Genomic DNA, 13,087 nt, shown 5'->3' with positions numbered 1-13,087 from the left:
AACACCGTTTGCTGATTTCTGGCTGGAACTTAGTGTGGGTCTAAGAAGTCTAATTAGGATTTCATCTGACAGAATTTACAAGTCTATCCTTTAAAAAAACCCAAGTAACAGATATTTCAAAATACAAAGCAAAAAAATTAAAAGATTTATTGAAATAGTACAATATATTCCTAACACAATGAAGAATGTAACAGTTATCATTTTTTACAAAGTATTTTATTCTTGCCTAAGCATGCCTAAGTAACTTGCCTAAGCATGAAAGCAAAGACAAAGTACAACAAACATAAAATAAAACTTGATGCTACCTATTAACTTTCGTGAGGCAGCCATAACTGTTTTTATTTATTTATTTATTTATTTATTTATTTATTTATTTATTTATTTATGGCTGTGTTGGGTCTTCGTTTCTGTGCGAGGGCTTTCTCTAGTTGTGGCAAGCGGGGGCCACTCCTCATCGCGGTGCGCGGGCCTCTCACTATCGCGGCCTCTCTTGTTGCGGAGCACAGGCTCCAGACGCGCAGGCTCAGTAGTTGTGGCTCACGGGCCCAGTTGCTCCACGGCATGTGGGATCTTCCCAGACCAGGGCTCGAACCTGTGTCCCCTGCACTGGCAGGCAGACTCTCAACCACTACGCCACCAGGGAAGCCCCCATAACTGTTTTTAAATCAGTCTTCAGGACTATTGAATTTCAAAAACTTAAATGCTGTTGGCCACGCACAATCCTTACTCCATACCCATCCCATTGCTCTTAATTCCCCCTCAAAAGGACAGCAAGCAAAACACAAACAAACAAACAAACAAAAAACGTAATTCAAAAACATAGATTAAAGTAATTTTTATCTCGAGATGTGTGCTCAAATTCATTTTTTTTGACCACATGGGAAAGCCGTGAAAATAATTCTCTAGCTCTTTCTCTGTCTCTTACTATCTCCCTCCACACATTTCTGAATTTTTAATCAGTTTATTATTGTGTGTAATTGTATATAACCAGAAACACTTAATATATTTTTATCACATTTTGTAGCAATGTTCATGAGGAATCGTACAAATGTTCTACAATTCATATCTCTTCACAAAATAGACAGCCTTAAACATTGAACCCAAGGTGAGGAAGGCAGCTTTCTGTTGCTACACTGAGCCCGAGCCCATAGACCTTCACTTGTTGGGGCCTGGAGCTGCTAGGAGATTGTTGGTGGGCTTTAACTGGCTCTACAATCTCTGCCAGCACCAGCCCCTCTCCCCAATAAACTCACCACCCATGCTATGCTTTCAGCTGCAAGTCAACTTCTTAACCTGGTCCCCAACCATACCCTATGTCCCCAACCAAACTGTCATTCAAAAGATCCTTGTATATAGAGATTATGAAGATGCCACTGGCAAGGGATCCTTCACCAGGAGGATTGAGTAATGAGTGTGGTATAAATTAGAGTTAAACGTTCTTTTTTACTTTGTTGCTGAAAAATCTTATACCTGACTTTGAGAATAAAGATACATTCTTCTCAGGCAATATTAAAAAACAAACAAAAACAGAAAAGAAAACCTTAATGTGAGTATGTGTTAAATGAAGGAAATTGTATTGAGTAGGCATCCTTTGGTATTTAGATGTTATTGCTGATAAACTTAACCTAGATATTAATCCAGAAATCATGAGAGGCTTTTTTTCAAATATTATTCTTATTTACATAGAATAGAATTTAAAAGAAAATATTGGTTCATTAAATAAGAATATTATATAATAGAAAATGAATATATGGAAAGTATATTCATATAAAATAGAAATATATGGGAAGATACTCATTCACATAAAAATTCCACTTATGTGAAAGTTGAAATATCTATGTCAAGTTAACTGTCAATAGATAGTGAAAAAGGATTGCATCAGGATTGCTTGTCTGTGATGCTATTTTAAAAAATTCATTCAACATTTAAAAACATGCCTACTGCTCCTTGGTTCTTTAATTTTTATTTAGCTGACTTAGAAGAATGGGGATTATGTTAGAGATGTTACAGTCAGAAATTAAGTTCTGTATTTCACAGAGCCTTTTGTTTTCTGCCTCTTCTTTAAATTCTAATGGTTTTTTTTGAGGGGGGGGGAACTGCTTAAATTTAGTTTACACATAAAATATAAAGGAAGAAAGAATGATTAAACAAAGAGTTCTATGAAGTATAATGGTGAACATTGCATTAAGAATATATAAAAACTAACTAGCACAACATTGTAAATCAACTATATTTCAGTAAAAAAAAAAAGAAAATATAAAAACAACTTTCAATGAGATTCTTCAAAACGAGCCGTCCTATTCTCAGAGAGTTTGGATTGCCAGTCTGCAGAGCACTTCAAGGACTTTCCACACATCTCTGTTGGCTTCTCTGACTTCTTCTGTCTAATGTGGGCTGATACATTTCAGCCACTATACAGTAACCAGTGTGAGGTGTTAGAGCTTCAATTTCAACAACTCTGTGAGCTCCTTCATATACCTTTTGCTCCTACACACAAGGGGGAAAAATGAGATGATAAATGGTTTCCAGTAAGTCATTGACTTGCTCTATTTTTGATAAAACTAAGTTGTTCATGACCAGTTTAGATGGGCTGTAGGGTTTCTTCCGAGACACATCTTCCTTCTCCAGAGTCCTAGCTCACAGACTGAGAAAGGGACAGGTCACATGGCTGTGGAGGAACCACAGGACTTCTCCCTAGTGATGCTGATTGATTGACCCAGTGGTCAGAGTCTCTTTTTTAAGAATTTGAACTGTGCAGTGAGGAGAATGGAATCGATTTGGAGACAGTTGTAGACATGTGGCATGTGACCACAGAGAAACAGAGTGAGATTGTTTACAACTTGCTTCTCCATTTCTCCTTCCCAGTGACTACAAAGCCTGGCAGCACTTTATTTCTTGCTTCTGGCTGTTGTAAGATTGATCATTACCTCCTAGTAAAAATCCTTCTCTCCCCTCCACTTTTCTATTTGAACCAGTTTGAATGGATTTCTGTTTTTTACAGCCAAAGGAACCCTGTCTTATATGACACTAAAAAAAAAAGGAACATTCAATTAACCACCAAACCAAAATAAAGGCACCAATGGAGGATTATAATATCAGAGAAAAACTGGCACTAATATATAATGCTCTGATCCAAAAGCCACTTTAAAATAAGGTGTGTAAAGTTCATAAAAATGAATATTTGTGACAATCAAATGGAATTAAATATTGTTAATACCAATCTTTAGATATGCAGGGAAAATCAAAAGGAAACCAGCTGAATGACGGAAAAGGTGCAAACACACGTACACACAATTCTGATGGCGATGGTAACCACTAATTGCTTATCAATGAGGGTGAAAGTGAGAAGGAACTAAAAAAAGATAAGGAAAAATAAGAGGGGATAGAGTAGCAAAAGACAGGACCTATTTTATGGCTAAAATGTTGCTTAAACAAAAGAAAAAAATACCTAACTTATCTATTCATCTGAACTTACCTTTTCCAGTGAATTGTTAATTACAAAGACTCGGTATACTAGCCCATAGTATTCCATTGATACATTTTTTCTTTTTTGGTCTCTATATGGTAAGTTGGGAGCATGGAGATTCACCAACAAAGATCCATTAACTTGGGTTATATTCATGACTGGAGGATCTAGTTTTGCTGAGGAAAGAATAGGAAAATTTGACAATATCACTCAATAATGTAATATTTCATATGGACACATTATGCATAATAACAAATCATTATTAAGTTCAGGGATCTGGCAAAAATCATTATGAAGAGATACTGCTAACACCTAAAATATAAATATCTGAGAAGTTTCTTTGCAGATGATTCTTTATTTGCAAAGACATATACTCTGAATCAGCTTTAAGAGGACATTTATCAATCATTTCCACAGCCTGCAGTGATTGTTTTGGAAAACGAAATGTAAAAAGTTATTTGGGTGAAGATCTTAGTGTAAGGCAAATATTTTGTAGGTCCTTAAAGTTGTAAAATTTCAAAGCAGCTTGAAAATGATTTGAAGACTTGTTGCTATAAAATTATTTCAACAGAATTATGTTATATACTATGGAATAGCAGGAGAAGGATCAAGAGAGAGTTTTTGTTTCTTGCATTTGGTGTCAATAATCAGATGATCGTTAACTAGGAAAGAAAACTAAATAAATTAATAGTCACTTTAATTTCCCCCAGATTAACTATAGTAATTCTAAATGATTTAATTCGTTAATGGGTTTTGTTGTTGTTTTCTTGTTCCGCATTCATTATGTATTTTTAGTTTGTAGATCCATATCTTTCATAATTCTTGAAAACTAGCCATGATCAATCAACTTAGAGATAGATAGAGATAGAGACATACATGCCATAGCCTTGGATTTGGCAAAGAATTCTTAGATATGACACCAAAAGCATGAGTAGCAAGAGAAAAAATAGGTAGATTGGACTTCACCAAAGTTAAATACTTTGGGGCTTCAAATGACACCGTTGAGAAAGTGAAAAGACAAATCACAGAATGGGAGAAAATATTTGAAAATCATATATCTGATAAGGTAATGGTGTCCATAATATACAAAAAACTTAAAACTCAGTAATTAAAAGACAAATCATTCAATTTAAAAATGGGCAAAATATCTGAATGGACAATTCTCCAAGGGAGATATGCAAATGGCCAATAAACACATGAAAAGATGCTCAACATCACTAATCATCAGGGAAATGCAAATCAAAATCACATGAGATACCATTTCACATGCACTAGGACTGCTATAATCAAAAAGTGACATAGTGGTGCTAAGGATGTGGGGAAACAGGAACCCTCATACACTGCTGATGGGAATGGAAAATGGTGCAGCTGCTTTGGAAAACAGTCTGGCAGTTTCTCAAATGATTAAACATACAGTTACAGGGTGACCAAGTGATTCCACTCCTAGGTATATACCCAAGAGAAATAAAAACATGTCTACACAAAAACTTGTACATGAATGTTTATAGGAGCTCTATTCACAGTAGCTAAAATGTGGAAACAACTCAAATATCCATCAGCTGAGGAATGGATAAACAAAATGTAGTATATCCGTGTACTGCAATATTATTCAGCCACAAAAAGGAATGAAGCACTGATACATGCTACAAAATGGACAAACCTTGAAAACATTATGCTAAATGAAAGGAGCCAGTCACAAAAGATCACATATTATATGATTCTATTCGTATGAAATATCAAGATGAGGGGACTCTTTAGAGACAGAAAGTAGATCAGTGGTCACCTAGGGCTGAGAGGCCAAAGAGGGGAGAGAATAGGAGGGTGATAGCCAAAGAGTATGCAGTTTCTTTTTTGTGGTGATGAAAATGTTCTAAAATTGACTATGGGTGATGGTTGTACTTATCTGTGGACATAGTAAAAAATTATTGAATTGTACACATTATATGAGTAATCGTAAGGGGTGTGAATTATATCTCAATAAAGCTGTTTAATAAATCTAGGTGGAGGCAATGAAAGCCTGTCTGCCCGATGCCCCACACTTGCTCGATAGGCTCATGAATAAAATGGCAGTGTGAAAGGGATAGAAGCTATACAGACTCAACAATACGGACTTCTTCTTGCCGAGACTGGACTGGCACTCCTGCGTGTTCAACTTCCCAGTTAGGAGGACCAGTGCTGAACCCCTAGTATAGTTCACTTTATATAGCAGACTTTTTTGATCCCTTCCAACAGGGACGGGACAAAAGACACTGGAATAGAAACTTTTCTGACTCACTTTCCCACCAGGGAGAGAACCGCTGTGTCATGGTCCAGCCTGAGTGGACCCCAGCCAGGGTCGTCCTCACTCTCCCGTAGTAAGGTTCCCATATGTCTGATGTTTCATTGGTAAGGTCACAGGAGAACTCTCGAATACCCCAGCAGTCCTCTTTATTTTTCCATTGCCTCTGTCCATACCTATAGAAGGGAAAAGACAAAAATCTGAATTCCTTCATTCCATTGAAGGAGTCTTCAGTTTTTTCGGTCTATTCAGTTTTCAGACTGGCTGAAATTTGTCCTCCAATATCAGCACCACTGTGAAATTGACAGCTGCTCTTATGTATCTTTAAAAATTTTTTTCTTTTTGTTAATCAAAGTGCTATCTTGTTGAAATATAAACTCAAGCTTGATACCTTCTGTAACACTAGCATAAGGGTTTTTGGATTTTTAGTACTTAGTGAAGTTTTTCTTCTGGGGTCTGAACCAACTTCCATTTTTGACTATGAGCTCTCCATGTCCTTCAGGCTCCTGAGGTTTCAACACTTTGTGGTTTTCCTCACTTCTCATCAGCTTGCTGTTGAGTAACGTGGCTGATTCTGAGAAGTTGCTACCACTTTTCATCTCAGGTGACACCCAACACATAACATCAATCTCTTTTTTGACAACTGAACGAGGGTTGTAGGAAGGGCTCTTTAAGGAGTTTTGTAATTAGAGGCTGGGAGAGACCGAGGAGAACCCAGGAAGAAAAGGTAATGAGGCAAAGCGCCAGATACGTTGATTCAGCCTAAGACTGTGGGATGGTGTAACAGCAAAAGGGAAGATTAATGCTTGCCTTCCTTACCAGTCACAAATCAAAGAAAATGCAATAAGATGATGGTGGGAACAGAGCAGGAATTAGAGGCTGGGGAGAAAGCTTCCAAAATATTTGTTGAAGGACTTGAAATATAACTTTTTAGCCATATAATGAAGAGTATTGCTGATGTCTGTACTCTGTAAACTATATGCTGACAGCAGTTTCATTATATCAGAAGACACCATAAGAGCAGAACCAACAACATATATTAAGCACAATTTAATGTTTTCTAACTCTTATTAGACATTGCCTTTGCTAGCTGAATTTAGCTGCAATGACTGGCTTCTTTTTTAGTGTAATACCTCATTTTTTGTCCTATCCTAAATGGGACAGAAACTTTCAGTAGACCCATGAGAACTGGATAGACCCAAAATGAAAGATTTTGAAAATATAAATCTGCATTGTGCTATTGAAAATATCACATAGGTAGGAATGGATCCAGGTATTCTGAATTTTATACAAGTTTAAGAGTTCTATTTAAGAAAAAGAATTACAACTATGAAATTTTTCCATGGGGCCCTAAAGTTTAATCTTCATTAATTTCATGGAAAAACAACGTCTAATCCACTGTTTATGTTGAACCATAAATAGGTCCACTTTGGATATGTTTATACTGCCTACAGGGGAAGAATAAAAAGATCACCAATCCCCACTTCCTACAGGGAAGCATTTCCAACGACGCACAAATCTGGTTTTGGAGTGGAGAAATCTTTATTGTAAAGGTTTGTGAAGTTTACAGTTGCTACACAAAATATGTTGAGAAAAGCAGCAGTTAAAGACTGAGAAACTTCTGGAGATAGTCCTTCTGAAGTTAGTGAGAGCTTGATAAATGGAAAAATCTGACTTTGGATCTACCCCATGCTGGAGAGACATGAATGAATTTATGGCATAAAAATTGCTACTTTGGTCCATAGCTACATCTAATCTTCTGAATTTCTAATAGAAAATCATAAAAGCTAAACTGTAATATCTCCTGTCTCATGTTTAGCCAGAATCTCAATCTATGTAAGAGAAGGAAAAGCTTCAGCTCCTATCTGCATACTCCCACCCTCAGCCCCCTGAACAGAGATGTGTGAAGGGGAAAGCCTGCCATTTGCAAATCAGGAGCTTCTGTTTCCAGGCCTCAGTCCAGGAAAGGAGTAGAGTATATCTGAGTTTTGGCAATGATCCACTAGAATTAGTCTGAAGATCACACAGGAGGAACATGCCTCAGCGTGTTCCAATTTGCATTCATGCTTACAGGAGGCATTCGTTTTTGAAAGGAATTTTCTAAATAGTAAACCCACTCTAAAGAAATGACCTTTAAATTGAAAATGTAGTTTACACACTCACATCCACGTGTCCCACAACTTCTTTTTCAACTATCAATAGCTTCAATTTAATTGAGTACCTATTAGGTGCTAAACAAGTCGCTTCTAACATTCAGTGGACAAATGTGTATTGAGAGTCTCTGTTGTGAAGCCAAAGGCTGAGCCTGTGAAGTCTCGGTTCTGGGTCTCTGAGGGATGAAGTATCTCCCGTCACAGACTACACGTCATCATGCATTTTGTGTCACCTTCAGGGAAGACACACTCCTGCCCCCACCTCTGCTTCTTCTCAACCCTTCTGAAACCGACAAAAGCTCAGATCCTAACACTCCATCGCCTTCTAGAACATGGAATCTTAGTGGCCATCTCTACTAGTTGGAGGAAGCTCAGATTACTTACGTTTTATACTGCACAAAATAGATACTGCTGTTGCCGGGACAAGCCCGCCCAGGCTGCCAGTGCAAAATGTTGTGAAAATTTTGGGACTGAAAATGTACTCGTTGAGGTTTCAGAGACTCGTGGGCTGGCTGAGTTTCTAAAATAATAAGAAACGGAGCGACACTGAACATTGACATGAGCACCATCGTTATTAGCCATAATTTTCAATGTAATAATACCTGCATCAGGATTCCTTGAAATAGTTGCTATAGGGGCAGATGGTGGAAGTGGAGCCCAGAAATCAACATTTTTGATCTTTGATGTGATGATTTTGATGCATGCTAACATCTCAGGACAGTTGTGATCCAGACCATAAAAACATACGTGATAAACTCCCACCCCACCCCTAAGCTGGAGAGGAAGTAACGGCAGTGAAAAGATAGTATTGCCCTTAATTCCACCCCTGGTGGTGATGGAATGTAATGACTGAGATGAAAGGCCTCACCAAGGCCACTTTGCCCACCTTCCTAGGAGACCCTGCATTACTGCTCCTCTGAGGCAAGCTTTCGCCTGGATTCTATTCTGCCTCCAGGACCTCAGCCTGGAACTCGTCCCTCCTTTTCTCTGGTTCTTGCTTCATCTCTTCGTCCTGCTTCATTGTCCTCCGCCTCTCTCAGCTGACCTGGCTTTATTGCATGGAGGCCGGTTGCACTCCTGAGTGGATGCTCTTACCTGCCTGCATCCTGGTGCCAAGTGCCCGAGCATAACTGCTCAGGTGGACGGGTCCAGGCTGTGGAGGGAAACTGCCCAAGGGCTTGCCGTGGAGACCAGCGTTCCTGAGAAGAGTCTCGAAAGGAGTCATGGCAGGAAGGTGGATAATTTCGCACTGGCATAGTTTGTGCTTTCTTGGTCAATTCATGCGACATGAGAGCTCAATCTCACCTACATTTAGTCCACTGGAGGCAAGAGACCTTTGACAAAATTTTATTCTAGGGTCTGAAGAAAACCAGAATATATTACCCCCAGATATGCCTCTTTGACATAAAAATTATTTTGAGCTGAAGGCAATTAAGAAGCAGCAAATGCAGGAAAAGCTCTCTTGACCTCCCCCTTTTTCTGCCTAAAGGCAGGATATATAGGGCTGGCCAAAAATTTCGTTCGGGTTTTTGGTAGGCTCTCACAGAAAGACCCAAACGAACTTTTGGGCCAAATCTAATAAATTCTCCTTTTACTTTACTGGAGACAGATTCTTATCAGCCCAAAGAAGGCACCAGAAGAATCTGCAAATGAAACTTACTCCATTAGTTTTCTCCCACGTATTTACTTTCCCGCAAATTCCTCCCTTGGAAGACTAAAACTGCTTTCCTCTGTCCTGTCATGTTCCTACAGGTGTATCGTGCTTTGTTGAAGATGCTACAGAAGCTGGAATTCTAAGCCGCCATTTTGAGTTTCTCTTCATACAGGATCCCCCCTGGTGTTGTGTGCTGCATGCATTAATAAACTGTTTTATTAATCTGCCTTTTTGTTAAAGAGTCCTAGCCGACTTTTTTATTGAATAAATTTAACATGAAACATTGTGTAAGTTAAAAAAAAAAAAAAAGAGTCCCAGCTGAAAACCTAAAATGGGCAGAGGTAAAGCTTTGCCTCTCCAGTAGGCCCAGAGTTTCTGCTAAGGGATAGGTCGTGGGCAGGACGAGTGAGGAAGCACATCCCCTGTCTCTTCCTCATCTTCTACCACTTGCCACCTGGCTTCTCCAGAGTGGCCTCCTTTCTCCTGGTCCACCGTGCTGGGAATGGCCCCATCCGAGGTCTCTGCGTTGGCCCTTCCCTTTTCCTAGAATGCTCTTCCCTGGATTTCCACATGCCTCATTTCTTCATCTCCTTTAGGTCTTTGCTCAAATATCATTAAGATGGAAGCAAATTCTCCTAAGCCCATGGTCTCAGCTCTGAACATTCAAGATGTGTTATTTTCTAATGAATGGGGCTGTTTCCTTAGGTAGTTATTTTTACCAACCAAATAGTGTCATTACTGGTATTTGGTTTTTGTTTGTTTTTATTTTTATTTTTTGGACCTCCTTCAGTACATCAAGTGGTGATGTGTACTCGGAAAGAGTCAAATGCCACCATTGGTTTTGCTCACCCAGATCACTACCCGATCAATCGTATTTAGCACATAAAATTGTACTTAGCAGAAGTTTTCAGGAGGTGACAAGCATGCACAATTTCTGGAAGATCCTTCCTAGAGTTGATTTGCTATCCTGAAGATAGATAGTCCAGTGTCCTTTACCTCGTCTGTCTTCAGATTTCTTCTCTCATTTTTGTAACACCACTGCTAACCTCCATCAAAGAAAATAGCAATCCCTCTCTACCAGACACAGGGGATTTTACCTGTCTTCATTGAGTCTGCCCAGCTCATCTGTGAAAAACATATTATTGTGGTCTTCCTCTTACAGCCCAAAATCCAAGCCTTGGAGAAGTAAAAGAGCTGGTGCAGCTGCAGACGGTGAGGCTGATTTTGTACCCAGGCTGTCTGGCCCTGGAGCCTGCCTCTCACCCGTCACAGCAAACCAACAGAAAAGCCTCAGGAGAGAGGAGCTAATGGAGGAAGCAGAGCAACGAGAGGATGAAGATACTCCTTCTTCTTTCCCTCCTCCTCCTCCCCCAGGCCGGCCTTCATTAATCACTGAACATATTTGAACCTTAAATGTATATCAGGCCCTGTGCTCAAAGCTTTACATCTTCTTTCATTCTCACAACCACCCAATAAGGTAGGTATTTTTATCAGTACGTTTTACACGTGGGGAAACTGAGGTCTAAAGGAGTTGCGTATCTTGCCCATATGGTTACAGGTCTGGTAAGATGCAGAGCCAAGGTCATTTGGGTAGCACTTGAATTCCTGCCATATTCTGCTAATTGAGTTCTTGGTCTGACCAAAGACCAAAGGCATAGTCTACTCAGATCCACACATTTCTGGGAAATGGAGGATTGAATTGTTTTTATGTTATCAGTCACTGGGCAACTGTACAGTCTTGTGAAAGTTACTTGAGACGCTTATACTGAGAGGTACCCATCTGTTAACTGGGGGTCCTAATGGCCTTGCTCAGAGCTATGTTGGGATGGTAAGATGCTCTCTGCTCTTGACGAGTTCTCCATGAATACCAACAGCAAATTCTCACATGTTGTTTATGGTCTTTGCTGTGCGAGGCACTGTGCTAAGCACTTGTCATGTATTAACTCATTTAATCCTCACAGTGACCTACAATCCCCACCTTACAGATGAAGTCATTGAGGCAGAGGGGGATTAAGCCAGTTGCCCCAGTTTTCCTAGATAATAAAATGGCAGAGTTGAAATCCAGATCCAGGCAGTCTGGCTTAGGAGCTATGCTGGTAACCACTATGCTATCTTGTCCTTGAAGGCGAAAGAAAGGCTAAGGAGACAGAGAGGGGTGTATGTTTGTCCTGTGTGAAGTTTTTGCACCCACAAGAGTGCCTCCACTTTAGTAGCTACTCGTGAAGTCCGCATGCCGTTATTCAGGCTGCAGAGAGAAACGTACCCCATGTCTGTCCGGACCAGTTTGTGACAGGAGAAAGCTGAAATTTTTTACAAAGCCCAGAAATGCACCACTGCCATGTCTAACAATCCCCTTGAGCAGACTCAAATGACAAAGCTGTGAGCAATTAAAAAGAAATGAAGCACTTACCTACCACACCAGGCAGGAGGACACCGGTGAGGAAGCCTAGAAAGCAATATTTAGGTGTCATGGTTGTGAGTGTGACCGGTCAGGCGACCAGTGTTCCCCTCGAGGAGAGAACAGCTCTGGACAGGAGAGGAAACTCGAATCCTCCCACTCAACATCCCCTTTTGGTTGTAACCATGGTTCTTGAAGCAAATACAATTTCATTTTGTTCATAAATTATATTGTATTATAATTTGGGGGTAATAAATATTAAGAATCATTTCAAAAAACATTTGCTGTTAAGTCGCTTTGATGTGGACGCTTGTTTTTTTGGGAGCTTTGCTAGCTGAGAAAAGGCAAAACACTGAGGATTGGTGGCCCGGAGGGCAGGTAGGGTTAGGAATTATGCAAGATGCTCGCAGGTGAGTGAAGGAGCCCTTCAGGGATTCTGGCAGAGAGGGCAGAGGGTCTGCCAGGGTCGGGACGTGGCTGATAGGGTGATTCTGAGTAAAGGGCTTGGGCAGGTGCAATGATCAGGGCCCCTGGCAGTGGTTCAAGCAGGTGGGGTCTCTGGTTGATTCTTCCTTTTCCTGCCTTCATGGAAGCTCCCCGAGTAACCTCCCTGGTGTGAGACCTCATACCCTCTGCCCCCTCAGCCTCTCTGCAGGCCTCCCTCCCACACTCCACAGCCGCCCCGGTTAATGGGCTCCACTCAGCTCATGCTTCTTCCTTTTCCATTCCTGCCCTCGGTTTCCAGCAACCTAGCTGATAAAGATTTTGAGCCCGTCAAACCAAGTAATTCCTTAAAAGGATGAATTCGGGGGCAATGTTCATTTTTGAACTACATTAAATCTTTGTCCTATCTTCTTATCTAATCAAACTAGGTCATCTGTTCTTTGCCCATGATTCACTACATCAGTTTTCTTACCAAAAAAAATTTTTTTTACCACATGTTTTTAGAGACACTAAAATTATACATTAAAGCACAAGAAAGTCATAAAGATTTTTTTAAAGAGGCTCTTCGGGTCAAAAGAAGAAATATATGCTGTTTTTTTTTTCCTCTTGGGTAGTCAAACTTTCAAGTTCTTGGTAGAAGAGCCCCTTTAGTAAGGAATAGTGATGGCTGCTGAGTAGTACTAATTGATCAATA

The 13,087-nt window shown here is 39.9% G+C and overlaps 1 protein-coding gene across 1 annotated transcript; it reads right to left on the bottom strand.

Moving 5' to 3' along the window:
* Positions 1-2,337: 2,337 nt before the first annotated feature.
* On the bottom strand, positions 2,338-12,022 carry IL22RA2 (interleukin 22 receptor subunit alpha 2). The gene is made up of 5 exons (XM_036870935.1): positions 11,962-12,022; positions 8,282-8,417; positions 5,742-5,920; positions 3,476-3,642; positions 2,338-2,487 (listed from the first exon to the last, which is right to left on the bottom strand). Exons 1-5 carry the CDS (start codon positions 12,020-12,022, stop codon positions 2,338-2,340), a joined length of 693 nt encoding a protein of 230 aa, XP_036726830.1.
* Between the last annotated feature and the right edge of the window lie 1,065 nt (positions 12,023-13,087).

This window comes from Balaenoptera musculus, chromosome 12 (assembly GCF_009873245.2).
Source record: "Balaenoptera musculus isolate JJ_BM4_2016_0621 chromosome 12, mBalMus1.pri.v3, whole genome shotgun sequence".
Lineage (NCBI taxonomy): Eukaryota > Metazoa > Chordata > Mammalia > Artiodactyla > Balaenopteridae > Balaenoptera > Balaenoptera musculus.
Note: the sequence above shows the minus strand (reverse complement) of the source record. Positions and strands in the feature narration are given on the sequence as shown.

What these genes read in the sequence shown, in the direction of transcription:
- IL22RA2 (XM_036870935.1), bottom strand. Translation starts at nt 12,022, where the DNA reads ATGACACCTAAATATTGCTTTCTAGGCTTCCTCACCGGTGTCCTCCTG. An exon ending in CCTCCTGCCTGGTGTGGTAG is followed by an intron (nt 8,418 to 11,961) that starts GTAAGTGCTTCA and finishes TTATTATTTTAG; the next exon opens with AAACTCAGCCAGCCCACGAG. An exon ending in GTTCTCTCCCTGGTGGGAAA is followed by an intron (nt 3,643 to 5,741) that starts GTGAGTCAGAAA and finishes TTCTTTCCTCAG; the next exon opens with CAAAACTAGATCCTCCAGTC.